The sequence below is a fragment of the Trichomonas vaginalis genome, chromosome III (genome assembly GCF_026262505.1).
Source record: "Trichomonas vaginalis G3 chromosome III, whole genome shotgun sequence".
NCBI classification, from domain to species: domain Eukaryota; phylum Parabasalia; order Trichomonadida; family Trichomonadidae; genus Trichomonas; species Trichomonas vaginalis.
Window position 1 is genome coordinate 3,749,144 of NC_067205.1, and position 13,474 is coordinate 3,762,617.

Sequence of the window (13,474 nt, forward strand, 5' to 3'; positions counted from 1 at the left end):
GTGAAACAAATAGTTCAAGATACGTTACCTCAACACACTATGATATGAAAGGTTGTACAATACTTACATTCAAAGAAGATTTACCGCTACTGAAGGAAAAGATAACAGAGTATTTTGACAACTTCAAAGAAGAAGAGTAAATGAACCATTTATTTTTCAAGCTTGACACCAAAAGATGGCTCAGGTAGCTCTAGATGGTAAATTGTCTTGTCCGAGTCCTTCTGGCATTCCGAGTCCTTCCTTCCGACATTCCGAGTCCTTCCTTCCAACAGGAAAAGTTTTTCCTTCCAACAGGAAAAGTTTTTCCTTCCAACAGGAAAAGTTTTTCCTTCCAACAGGAAAAGTTTTTCCTTCCAACAGGAAAAAATTTTCCTTCCAACAGGAAAAAATTTTTCTTTCCGACAGGAAAAATTTTTCCAGTTGTCCGTCCGTAAACCATTCAAATTTTCGAAAATTGAGAACTTTTTGGCCGACCTTCAGGAAAAGTTTTTCCTTCCGACAGGAAAAATTTTTCCTTCCGACAGGAAAATATTTTCCTTCCAACAGGAAAAGTTCTTCCTTCCGACAGGAAAAGTTTTCCTTCCGACAGGACACAAACGGATGGCTGACGTTCACCAACCGAGTCCATTCCAAAGCAGAAGAACCGACAGCCCCAGCACCACAACAGACTAAGACTCAAACACTTACATTTTTACGCTTGACTTTTTACAATTTGAACTTTGTTCGCGTAGATGTGAATTCTGAAAGAAGTATGAGGGTCTTGTATGACTTTGTACTTCTCCATAGTTCATGTCTGTCAAACTTACCTGCATGGACTCTTTCATAAGTTCCATGAAATCGTCTTCGGACAATCCGGGGAAAAGTAAATGTCAGTAAGTATTCTCTTTACATCCTTACTTAAACTCTTGGCTGTCTGTCAAATGACAACTGAGATGTTAAAGTGTCTGAGCTTCTTAAGAATTCGACACATGTCTTGTTCTCTATTCTTTAACAAAGGATGAGAGCGAAATCATCTAAGATAAGAAGACATTGTGAGGGTAAGTCTTCCAATCGTAAGATTGCAATTTCTTCGAAATGTATTCTATCTCTTTCTGTTTGTTTCTGAAGTGTTTCTTCTCTAATATTCTCTGCATTTCCTCATTTGGGTCTTTAACTTAGAATTGACATACTCATTTATAGCATTGTACTTCAAAACTCTTCTTTGGTACTTCTTTATCCAATCCAACAATCAGAGTCTTTTATACATACTAACTTAGACTTTTTTATAATATCTTTGAACGAATTGACGGTTTGGTCAAATTGACAGAAGTACTACAAATGACTACTAATCATAGAATGGGTTCTTCTCATCTAGTTTCTTGTTGTTGTGCAGCATTTTAAGATAAGTGAAAGTCTTACCGACCAGGTGGTGCAATTAGACTGTTATACATTCTGAGCAAATAGGAATTGTCATGTATGGGTTTTATCTGAGCATTTTCCAACTTCCTCTTGTTCTTGTTTAAAACATTCTCAAATTTTTTGTCAATGTCAGCAAACTTTTTTTTCTAACATATTTTTAGAAAAATTAAATTTTTATCTTTTAGAAAATGTCTAGCGATTTCGCTATCTATATTCGAGACAAGCTTTTCGACAGCAAAACATCTGTCGACCATAAAATCTTACATAGTGTAAACAAGAAAGGTGAATTTGTTCTAAAGTTCTGTTTCTGGGAATATGAAAGAAATAAACTTAAGCAGAGAAGTCTTAAAATTTGTCAATGACAGACTTGTTGACAGAGATGACGCTCTTGGAGAGATGAAGTCCAACAAAGTTCTTAGAATGCAAAGAAGACACATGCGCTGTTCTTGAAAATGAAATAGAAACAGAATAGAAGAGCTATTAATGACAAAGCACTTTTACAAAAATATGGTTCTGAGAAGTTTGACATAACTCCACCAGAAAAGAAGAAGAGAGAAAAGAAGAAAAGAAAGTAGAAGAAGAGAAGAAAGAACGAGCAGAGAAGGGGAGATTGACATGTAAAAATAAAATTTTATTTTTAGAACATTTCTGGGTCAATGTCAATGTTCTCTTCCTCTTTAGGAGCAACACGGCTTAGACTCTAAAATCTTTTTACCAATTTACCTTGAACTTCACTATCTTAGACTCATAATATTCATAGTCGTCTGCTTTCTTTGGTTCATAAGGTATAACAAGTTTGTATGCTTTGCCTTCTTTAAGGTTTGAAACTTCTGTCAAACTTTCTTTGACTGTTAACAAACTTCTATGTCTAAGTCTTCAAATTTCGCACCATTTTTAGTCACAATAGCAAACTTAACTGGTTCGATGTTCCAAACTTTGTCAATGTAGACTTTTCAAAATGGTAGAAGTAAACATTCAAATATGTGAATGGGTCTAGTTCTTCTTTAAGTCCTGACATGTACTTGTTGACTGAGATGAATTTCGTCATCTTTTCTATCGGATAAAAAAATATTTTTTTTTAAAATTTACTCAGAAAAATTTTTCTTTGTATATACACCATTCTGTAGTCTAAAAGACTTTTGACATTTGCCAAGAATGTTCGTTTAGACGCTGTCATATAACATATTTTGACAATACTGTTTATACGAATCGTACAATGACCTTTCATCTAAACTCAAAGTCGGTTTCATCTATGAACAGTTCATATACACTCTTGTTTGCTTCTAACAATGTTTGTCTCTCTTCGGTATGTGGAATTTGTCTTGGATTGAACTTAGAAATATCTAATGTCATGAAATATGAGAAAAGTGGTTGTAAAAGTTAGGGTCAAAGTTTCTGCTAAGTCGTCAAAATATTCTGTATCTTGCATATGAGCTTCTGACGTTCTGACAACTACATATCTTCTGTCAGAATTTCTAACTTCATCGGAACAGCATTGTTTGAAACCATGACGAAGTTTGCAACATTTTCACAAATCTTTGGTCTTTATATTTCTTTTCAACAACTCAACTTTGTCTGTTATAAGACTCTTCAAAGCATCTGAGTTCAAACTTTGTTGTATCTATACTTTGAAGTTCGTTACATACTATAAGTTTCATATTCTTATTGAGAGTTAAATTTACCGCAGATGTTTTCTAAGTTTGTCATATTAGGGTTCGAATAGCTTCTAACAGTTTGCATAAGATATCTGTAAAGAAAGTGTTCTTACTGTTCGTTTTCCAATTATGATGAGAGCAGTTTCATTTTTAGCACTTGGATGTTGTAAGATGTTTGCAAACCAACATAAGATATACTCATAGACTCTTTCGTTTCCATTGCATATAATTTCTTTGACATGGTTAACCAAGCTTCTATAACATTTTTTTCCATTCTACTTGTTCGTATTTATATCAGTGAAGATAGAATAGAAGTTTGGAGATTGGTGTATAGAACTTTATAACGAACTGAAAAATCTTCTAACTTTGACAATAAGATATCCCAAGCATCTAACATCTTCATGCAACTTGTACGACTTTTATTTTCTTAAGTTTTGTTTACATTCTTGTTCTGAAACTATTGTCGCTCTTGGTTTGTTAAAGACAATCATTCTTTCATGACATAACATTCTGGGGCAGAGTCGACATAAATGACTAAACGTTTCAAATTCTCGACTGCTTTGTTTAGTCTCTAAATGGACACATATTTTGAAGGCTTGGAAGTCATAAAATCTGAAACGTCTATTCTGTACATTTTTATAAAATAAAAATAAAATATTTTTTTATTCTTGACTTTGTTGTTCCATTTGTTGCATTTGTTGTTCTTGAGCTATTTGTTGTTGAAGTTGTTCTGTAGTACAATACTTTCACCAGTTGCATCTTCCAATTCGAAACTTTCTGCGTCATTGACAAATACATAGGACATAAAAGTTTTACAGGAACAAAGTTTGCGTCAACTAAGGTTAAGTTTATGTTTGCTAAAGTGTTTGAGTTCACTAAAGCTGAAAACTCTGCATTCGAATGAACAATAGGCAAACCAGCAGAGAAAGTGTTGTTTATACGCATGAGTATCTTTGGTCATAGTAGTTTCTGTCGACATTCGAATAGCACTTTGACCTAAGTTTGAAAACAATATATAAAATAGGTGTACTTAAAGTCAATGGAACAGACATTCCTTGTATGACACCTTTTCCTGTTATAGGAACTGTTGGTAGTAAAAAACCAGATATAAGTTTTGTATTATAGCTCATATCGTTTATAGTAAACTCGGTCGGACATCCAAACATAATGAAACTGCTCTAGTTGCAGCACATGTTACATCCGTCCTTAAAGTATTAAATAAGTCAAACAAAACCTGTTGGTGGTATATCTGAGTAAGTATCTTCAAAGGAGTATTTTTTATCCATCACAACAATAAAATCTTCTGGTGTCAAAAGAGCAAAAACAGGCTTTAGTCGTCATTGTGTTTAAAGTTAGTTTACAATATCGTCCTTGAGGACTTTGTAAGTTTGTTGTTATAGAATTATATGACTCAGGGTTTTTAGTCGTAATAGTATAAACACTATGTTTCTGCCATTTACTTATATTTAAAAGTTTTTCTGAAAGTGGAGAAAGAACTTCATCTAAACTTTTCACATGGCGTTTCTTGAAGTTCTGTCTAAGAGTTCAAATATTTTGTAAGACATAGAACTTTCCTTTGTCTACACGAACAAACAAAACAGGGTCTTTCATATCGTTCAAAAGTGTGTAAAGTCCTTTACATGAAATAAAGTCTATATTGTTTTTCTTCAAACATCTTTCAAGAAGTTTTGACATTTTTACTTAGCAAACAACTTTAATGAAATGTGTGGTCGTCAAATATTTTTATGACGTCTGGGAACTATATTTTAAGTTCAACGTTTCACCTCCTTTCATAACGTATATCTTGTCAATGACATTATATGAAACACCACAGCAAGCAATGTCGGGTTCTATTTCTTTGATGTTTATATCGTCTGCCTCTGTCAAAAGTTTCAAATAGTTCTTTCAAAACTTCATGAGGTGCAATGACATATGATTCACTTTTACAGGGTTGTGTCGACAAGTTTAACATTATACCCAAAGCCTGACAATCTTCTCCTGAGTTTTAAGTTTGTCTTTTAAGTTGTTGGTAGTCGTTTCGAATATCTGCAACAGACTTAAGTCTCTGCTAACTTCAGGGTATGTTGGTTGTTCTTTTACAGGAACTATTGTTATCCATCTTCGTCTTCGTATGGTTTCCCCACTTCAACATCTCTTTCTTTGACATTGACCAAAACACTTTGACTGTTTGTTTTGAGTTGGTGAATTTAACTTCACATCTGCCATCGCCATTAAACCTTTTGAAACACTTACGCTTCTATTTTTCGGAAATGACATTTTACTTAGATAAAAAGATGGACGTATTTGAGTATCTTTTCGAATTGGAAGCAGAAAAAGTTTACACACACAAACAATACAAGTTCATTGACAGAGTAGTTCTTTATACAAACAATGGAAAATGTTATAGAATAGCAGTCTTTGCTGAACCAAAATATTTCATAAAGCAAAGAAAGTTGGTATAACCGAGATGGTGAAAGTTCTTGAAGCAGACAAAAATATAACAACAAAACTGACCGATATTTCTAAAGGTAAGTTTTTAATACATATTATATCAAAACTGGCGTACTGTCAATATTTGACGGAGAGAAGTCAGTTCAAAGAAACTTACTGACCTGCTGCCAAAATCTGCTCGATGGAAGCTGTCGTTATACATACAATCTGAGGAGCCCCAGCAGGTTTCATCGAACGAATTTTCAAAAGAGCATCTTCCCGTGAAAAGTGCTATTGGTTTTGTAAACTTCTTTGCTTTCAATTCATCTGGACCGTCTCTGTCACCAGTATATTGTATTTGAAACTGTACCAACAGTTGAAATACCACCCATAAAGTCTTCTGAGTCAGCAAATGGAATGCCAAGCCAAAAAGTTTGAACGGTCTCCCATTTGTATATTGAGTGTTTTGACCTCCTGTATGAGTCCATACTTTCACATATGGCATAATAGAACTTTGCATTCAGGGTTAATGGTTGTTGTGAAGTTGTTGTTAAAGTTCATAGCATCTAAGTCAAGTTGTATGACCTCATATCCTCAACTGTAGAATATTCTTCTCTTGGATAATATTTGCCATCTATGTTATATGATATTTAATACCGGGGTTGTAGAAACAAGAATAGTCATTTATAGTTCGTCTGAAAAAGAACAAACATAGTATCTGCATGTTTCATTGCAGTTGTTAAGGCAATATCTGTTCTTGCACCTGGGTCAGCACTTTGGTTTCCAACTTCACCTGCAAAGTCTTTGACAGATATTTGGTGTATAGGGAACATAAGTGGAACTGCAATATATTTTGGCAGCTAAAGCATTTGAAATATCTGGGTCCAACATATAGACTGCAAGTCTGCTTTCTATTCTCTTGCATTCAAACTTTTCGCATGTGAACTTAACTGGGTCCCAAGCAGTTCCAGCAGCATTGAAGTAGTAGTTTACTTCAGTGTTGAGGTTTGAGAAACCAAAGTTTAGGTCAACCTCACCTTTGCAAAAGTCACAGAACTTGGCTCCACCAGTTCCAGCTACAGTAAGAGTGAATGGGTCTTGTGTTGGTGCAATGACTAAGTTATTTTTGCTTGGAGTAAGTTCGATAGAAATTTTTCCTGCCCAGTTTGGCAAGTATCTTAAAAACCTGAAGATGAGGAAAGATGACAAAGGAACTCTAAGTTTCAATTTTACTTTGGTTACTGCATTTCCATCTGAACCAGAAAGGTTAACATAAACTCCTGGAACGTTAGGGTCAAGTCTTCTTATTTTCTCAATAGTTGCATACTGGTCTGTTTGTTCTCTAGCTTGTGGTTGTACTGAGTTTCTCAAGCGAACCATTCATAGTTTGCCCATGTTACTGTTTGAACTAAGTCAGAGTTAGAATATATCTTATATCCCATGAAAACTTTCTGGAGCATATTGGTATCCGACATAGAAAATTCCATTGCAACCTTTCTTGTCAGACAACTTGGCAGAAGGTTTTATTTCAATGTCTTGTTCCACGTATAAGAAAGAGTTGTCAATAGAAATTATATGAAACCTGTCGCAAGCAATATCTACTGTGTTGAAGAACCTTCTCCAAACTCACCTACGTTTCCATAAGAAACAGCAGTTGTATATTTCGTAAGTTCCAGGAACTATTTCTGACCTTCTAATGGCATTGTCGCATTCGTTATACCATTCGGAAACATTTCCGTTCATGGCATCCAAAACTGTTGGCGTTATATTCTGAGCGGCGTACATTTCATATGGGTAAAAATATAGAATAGTTGGATTTATGTGTCATAATAGAACCCACGTGGACCAAGCTTTACTTTCTTCCTGACTGAGTTTTTAACTCTTCTTTTTCTTTCATTGCCACTACTTTCACTAGATGAAGTTACTTCTTCACTACTTTCACTTTGTTCTACTCTTCTCTTCTTCTTTGGTGTCGCTTTTGGTAACTTGCCCTCTGCTTCAAGTTGTTGCATCTTTGCCTCATGTTCACCTAGTATGTTGTAAATTTCCCATGTCCTTTTTGCCTTTGGGCTCTGGTCGCCCATCTCAGGTAACCTATATCCTAGAAAGAGTTTGTCATAGTTTGTATTTGAGTCTTCGCTTATTGTTTGCATGACTCTGTCCTGAGTTTCCGGTTCAAGCTCTTCAAACAGTGCCTGTCCATATGGAATAAGCTCGTTTCCAAATATATGTTTTTGTAGCCATTCTGGTTTTCTTCCATGTTACCAACTATATCTTTTGTGAATGGGAAAGCTTTTACCCAATCTTTCAGTCTTGCGTCGTTTATTTCTGTAGTTGGTTTTATTTTGTCAAGGAACATGTTTTTCAATACTAACATTTCATTTGGTACTGTCCATTTGAGTTTTCTTAAATATTCATCCCTTCTCGGTTCATTGTCTGCAAAGTAAGTTTTTATGACATTTTGTAAACTTTTGTTTGCAAGGTCATGTACAATAGGTTCTCTTCCTTCTCTGTCCATAACTTTCTTTCTAAACTCTTCACCAAATATACCATCTCTATGGTTCTGTGTAGTTCTTTGAGATAAATGTTCTAGAACGTCAGGTGTTATATTTCCATCAGCCATGTTCATTTCATACTGGTCCAAAATATCTGCATGTTTCATATCTTTCAATGGCATTAAAGCCGCGCTTAAAATACCAGCTATATCTCGTTCACCATTGACTTCCATTGCGTCTACAACTTCTTGGAATTGAGGTTGTAAGTTTATGAACCACCTATCCGGGTTAGCTTTATGACCCCATCTCATTGTAGTTCCATCGTCTGCAGAAACAAAAGTAGGTTTGTTTCCATCTTGGTTAGGTTCTGAATGAACTTTAAACAATGTTTCATTTCTATATGTTTTCTTGAAATTTAACCTTTTATTTTCACCGAGTTCATCCGAAGATTGAACGTTAAATGCTCGTAAGTAAAAAGGGTTGTTGTATTTGTGTACATTTTCTTTTCAGTACTTCCATTCTATGCTGAATATTTTCATCTGGTGTGGAGTCTTTTGTATGTCGGCAAACATTTTTCGATATTCTTCTACTATGTCAGCCGAATTTTTTTAGACTCTTGGAAATATTCCATATTCTCCGCATACTCTTGTTGAGGTCAAGATTTTTCGGCTGTTCCAAATCTTCATCTAGTTTGTGAAGTTAGTTTCCAAAGGAGTGACTTGTTCGTTTCCTTCAGGCTCTTCTAGCTGTTGTTGCTGAACTATTTCTTCCATGTCTGGTTGTATCTGAACTTCTTCCTGTGGAGTTTCTTGTACCTCATCTGCTGGCATTTCATATATTCCGAGACCGTTTTCAACAAGTTCCCTATTTAAGTCATTCGCATTCATAAGCCTTTGTTCTTTCGTTCCGTCTCTATTTTTACGCGTTTCATGAAGATAGTTAAATTGTCATTTAGCTCTGACACCAAATATCTCGGAGTAAATTCGTTCATGTCATTTGGATGATATGCTATTAAATCATATCCCTTTGCGAGCTTGTATTTTCCAGGTTTGAAATTATATCCGATTTGGTGTTGAGCCATAAAGCTAAATAGGTTCGGGTCAGTATTTCCTTCATTGAACTTTCTAATAGCTTCTTTATATCTGTCACTAAAGTCAATAGTATCTGGGTAACCATAGTCTTCTTTAAGCATTTTTAAGAATTCTTGGTTTCCTTGTTCTCTACTTCTTTTATGTCCTTGCTCTGGTTGTGGAGGTGGTTGTTGTGCAGGGTTTTGAACTGTTGGTTGTTGTGCAGGGTTTTGAACTGTTGGTTGTTGTGCTGGTTGTGGAGGTGGTTGTTGTGCAGGGTTTTGAACTGTTGGTTGTTGTGTTGGTTTTGGTGCATGCCTGTGTCTGTGTCCATGTGACGATGTAAATGTTTTAGGTAGTCCTGGTGCAGGTGCTTCTCTTGGAGGGTTTGGTGGTATATAAGTTCCACTAGCTAGTATATAAGTTCCACCAGCTGGTATATAAGTTCCACCAGCTGGCACATATGTTCCATCTGCAGCGTAATGTCCTACCTGACTTTTCGTTTTTAAGAAAGCATTTACTAGGTCTGTTTTGGTCTGTTGTAACTCTTTTTCTTGACTTTTCACAACAGTTGCTCTAACGGCGTCATAGGCACTTTGAACTGCCTGTCTCGTTGCTGCATCTGTTATTTTCGTCATATTTTGTGCTACTTCTTTTAACTCTTTGTCGAAACCTTCAGACTTCAGTTTCTTTCCAGATGAGAAGTCGTTCACTAGTTTCACCTTACTATGAAGAGCTTCGAAGGCGTTCTTAAAGTCAGCATTTGTTAAAGCTTCATTTGAACTGTCTTCATCCGCTTGTATTTTTGTCCTTATTGACCTATAAGCTGAGCTGCTTTAGCGTTGGCTTGGGCATCTAACCAGTCATTGTTAGCTTTTATATATTCTGCGCTTTTCATTGCCTTTTGCATGGCTGCGTCGTTATTTTTACTTTCTTGTGCTAAGTTTTCATACTGTACGGTTTGGTTTTGCAACTGTAAAAGTTTTTCTGCCTTTACATTTGCTTCAACTTCCTTTTTATACTCATCGCTATCCATATATGTCTTCAGGGCTTTTTGTTTTATCTCTTCATCTTTCAGTACTTTATATCGAGTAGTATGGTTTTTCAAATTTATGACATCTTGTTCCATTTTTGCTACTTCTGCTGCTTTTTCTGACACTTTTTTCGCATATTGCTCTGTACTTAGTTCTTTCAGTTGTTCTTCTTTCTTCTTTTTCTCTACGTTTAACTCATTGAGTTTCTTTGTGTGTCTGTCATATTCTAGTTTCTTTTCGTTTTCACCTATTTGCTTCTGTATGTCTATGTTTGACTTTTTGACATCTGCTATTTGATTTTTGAGTGAACTCAAATTCATTTGACTTTGAGGGTTATAGGCTGTTCCGTCTGCAGCTCCACCATAGCCTGCCATTTTCGCTAAAAGTGCCGCTCTTAAACCTCCACTCTGTGCACCAACAACTCGGTTTAAAAGCATAGGATTGCTTGACATTTGTTGCAACATAGTGGAGTCATTCAGCATTTGTTGTTGCAACTGTTGTTGTGGTGTTAGTCTTACTATTGGATGTTTCAATGCTCTCTTCCTCTTACGTATATTCTTACGTAGCTTACGTGGCATTTAAGTGAAGTTAAAAAGCTGTTTTTGACAGATGTTTATATGACACTTTCTCCGGTTTATAGGACCTCTCTCATATTCTATCTTATCGTATCTAAACTCATAGTCATGTATAAAACTCTTTCCATCTCATAACGGTTTCCAAACCACTTTTATCGGATGTAAAGTAAAAGCATGGATGGTTATGTAAAACGTCTAAAGTTTCTAAAGAGTCTCTCAAAGTATATTTCTTTGAACGCCCGTAACTTTTCTGTAGCGACGATAGACCCTTACTTGTCCGGACATAGTTCTACTATTTTGAGTCCTCTACCGAAAAGTCAACAGCAACGACTTTCAAAAATTTTTAGGGCTAGAAGGCACGAAGTGCCTGGGAAGCCCCCTTCACCCAAAAAAACCTCATTTTATATAAACTGCATGTTATACTAAACATCTTCGGGGCTAGAGGGCACGAAGTGCCTGGAGGCCCCACTACCTTTTTTTTTAATAAACAGAAATTCATCAAAAGTGACAGCTCTCAATTTTTTGACATTTGTAAATTCTAAATTGAATGAGAAAAATGAAATAATACCAAGCATAATACAATATTCTAGATTTAATTATAATTAGGAAAAAGTTAGTTTTGAGAGTACTTTTCATAGGCATATAGAATGAAATCTTCTGAAAAATAATATCGCATAAACTCATATTATTTTCTAATATATAACTATTTTATATAAAAATCAAATTCAATGATCTTAAAAGCGAAGGATAAACCTCAAAATTTACGAATATAATGAGTGGGAATATAATGCTTATCTATCATAAAACCATATGAAATATCAATTTTTGCTTTACGCCTAATTTTTGACGACAATTAGCAAAAAATGTTAAATGTTAACACTCAGTCCATTTGAATATGAAAAATAAAATTGACTTTGATTAAATGTTTTTATTTATCATGCAATTCTTCTTGCGGCCAAAGATTTGAATAAAATTTCAAAAAATAAGATAGCTTAAAAAATAATATACGGTAGTGTTTACTAATAGATGAATAGTATATAAATTCTATTAAAATGGATTTGATCCAAAAAAATATAAAACCAAAATAATTGTTATAATTTAAATGAAGAAGTAATTTAAAACGATTTTATTTATGATCAAATTTATATATTTTTTTGGATCAAATCCATTTTAATAGAATTTATATACTATTCATCTATTAGTAAACACTACCGTATATTATTTTTTAAGCTATCTTATTTTTGAAATTTTATTCAAATCTTTGGTAGCAAGAAGAATTGCATGATAAATAAAAAACATTTAATCAAAGTCAATTTTATTTTTATATTCAAATGGACTGAGTGTTAACATTTAACATTTTTTGCTAATTGTCGTCAAAAATTAGGCGTAAAGCAAAAATTGATATTTCATATGGTTTTATGATAGATAAGCATTATATTCCCACTCATTATATTCGTAAATTTTGAGGGTTATCCTTCGCTTTTAAGATCATTGATTTTGATTTTTATATAAAATAGTTATATATTAGAAAATAATATGAGTTTATGTGATATTATTTTTCAGAAGATTTTGTGTTCTTCTTCAAAATTTTATTTTTTATTAAAAAGAATCTTTACAAAATATACATTTACTTTAATTAATATTTAAAAACGTGCTCTATCAAAAGTTCCAAAAATTCAATATTTTAGCTTTTCTGAGGTGTCACTTTTGATGAATTTCTGTTTACAACAATAGGCTTGCTAAAGTAACTAATTTTAGCTGTCAAATACTTTTGTATTTTGAAGTAAATTAGTATAAATTTGATATTATTTTAACTCCCTTTGAAAACCTCAATTTTCCATACAGAGGGAACGGGAATAGCATCCAATATTCCCTGAGAATGGTTGCGTAGGGATGCGTTAAACACGCCATTTGACCAGGCGTACATTTTTTTTGTTCGCCCAAAAATTTCGCCATTTGAGAAATTCAAAAATTAAAAATAAAATTTTAATCTTGATTTTTTTATTTTCGTGATTTTTTTGAAACTTACATAAGCGATGAAATACTTTTTTTTAAGTAATCGTTTATTATATATAAATATATCTTAATAAATTTAATTCCTTAAGGTAGAGCGTGTTCAAATTTAAAATCTCATACAATATTTTCTTAATGGCGTATTTTTCTGAGGTCGCCCAAATAAAGGCGAATTCAAAATTGAGAACTCCAAGGCGTATGGCGAGTATTCAAAATGTACGCCACTTACAAAATATTGAATGTGGATTATCAATTTTTTGGCGTGTTCAATTTCAAATTTTGATATTTATGTTTATTTTATTCAGTATAATGCTAAGAATTAAAATATAAAATTCATAGAATTTTTTCTTTGAAAATATTTTACATTTTTATTAGACCACTCCTAGACTAGTCATCAGGTTATCCTCAGATCATCCTCAGACTACTCCTTATCAGATTACTCATCATCCTCAGACTACTCCTTAGACCCCTCCTCATCAGACTACTCCTCAGATCTTCCTCATAAGACTCCTCCTCAGATCTTCCTCCTGAGACTACTCTTCAGACTACTCCTTAGAGTCCTCCTCATCAGACTAGTCCTGAGACTAGTCCTCAGACTACTCCTGAAACTACTCCTCAGATTATCCTCAAACTACTCCTCAGTCTAATCCTCAGACTTCTCCTCAGATTATCCTCAAAATACTCCTCAGTCTAATCCTCAGACTCCTCCTCAGATTATCCTCAAAATACTCCTCAGATTATCCTCAGACTACTTCTCAAACTCCTCAGTCTAATCCTCAGATTATCCTCAAACTCCTCAGACTA

General features: G+C 34.2%; 1 protein-coding gene and 1 pseudogene across 2 annotated transcripts, besides 4 other annotated features; both read right to left on the reverse strand.

Moving 5' to 3' along the window:
* Positions 1 to 8,346: part of a mobile genetic element that runs on past the window's edge.
* Positions 7,301 to 8,211, reverse strand: TVAGG3_0636260 (annotated as a pseudogene). Its single transcript has one exon. A coding segment is annotated over exon 1 (911 nt).
* Positions 8,347 to 9,995: 1,649 nt separating the features above from the next.
* Positions 9,996 to 10,660, reverse strand: TVAGG3_0636270 (protein of unknown function, DUF4106 family; the record flags this gene model as incomplete). Its single annotated transcript, XM_051241050.1, has 1 exon — positions 9,996 to 10,660. A coding segment is annotated over one exon (665 nt), but the record flags the coding sequence as incomplete, so codon positions are not given.
* A 478-nt stretch (positions 10,661 to 11,138) lies between these two features.
* Positions 11,139 to 11,175: a mobile genetic element.
* Positions 11,176 to 12,349: 1,174 nt separating this feature from the next.
* Positions 12,350 to 12,387: a mobile genetic element.
* Positions 12,388 to 12,545: a mobile genetic element.
* The last annotated feature ends 929 nt before the right edge of the window (positions 12,546 to 13,474 follow it).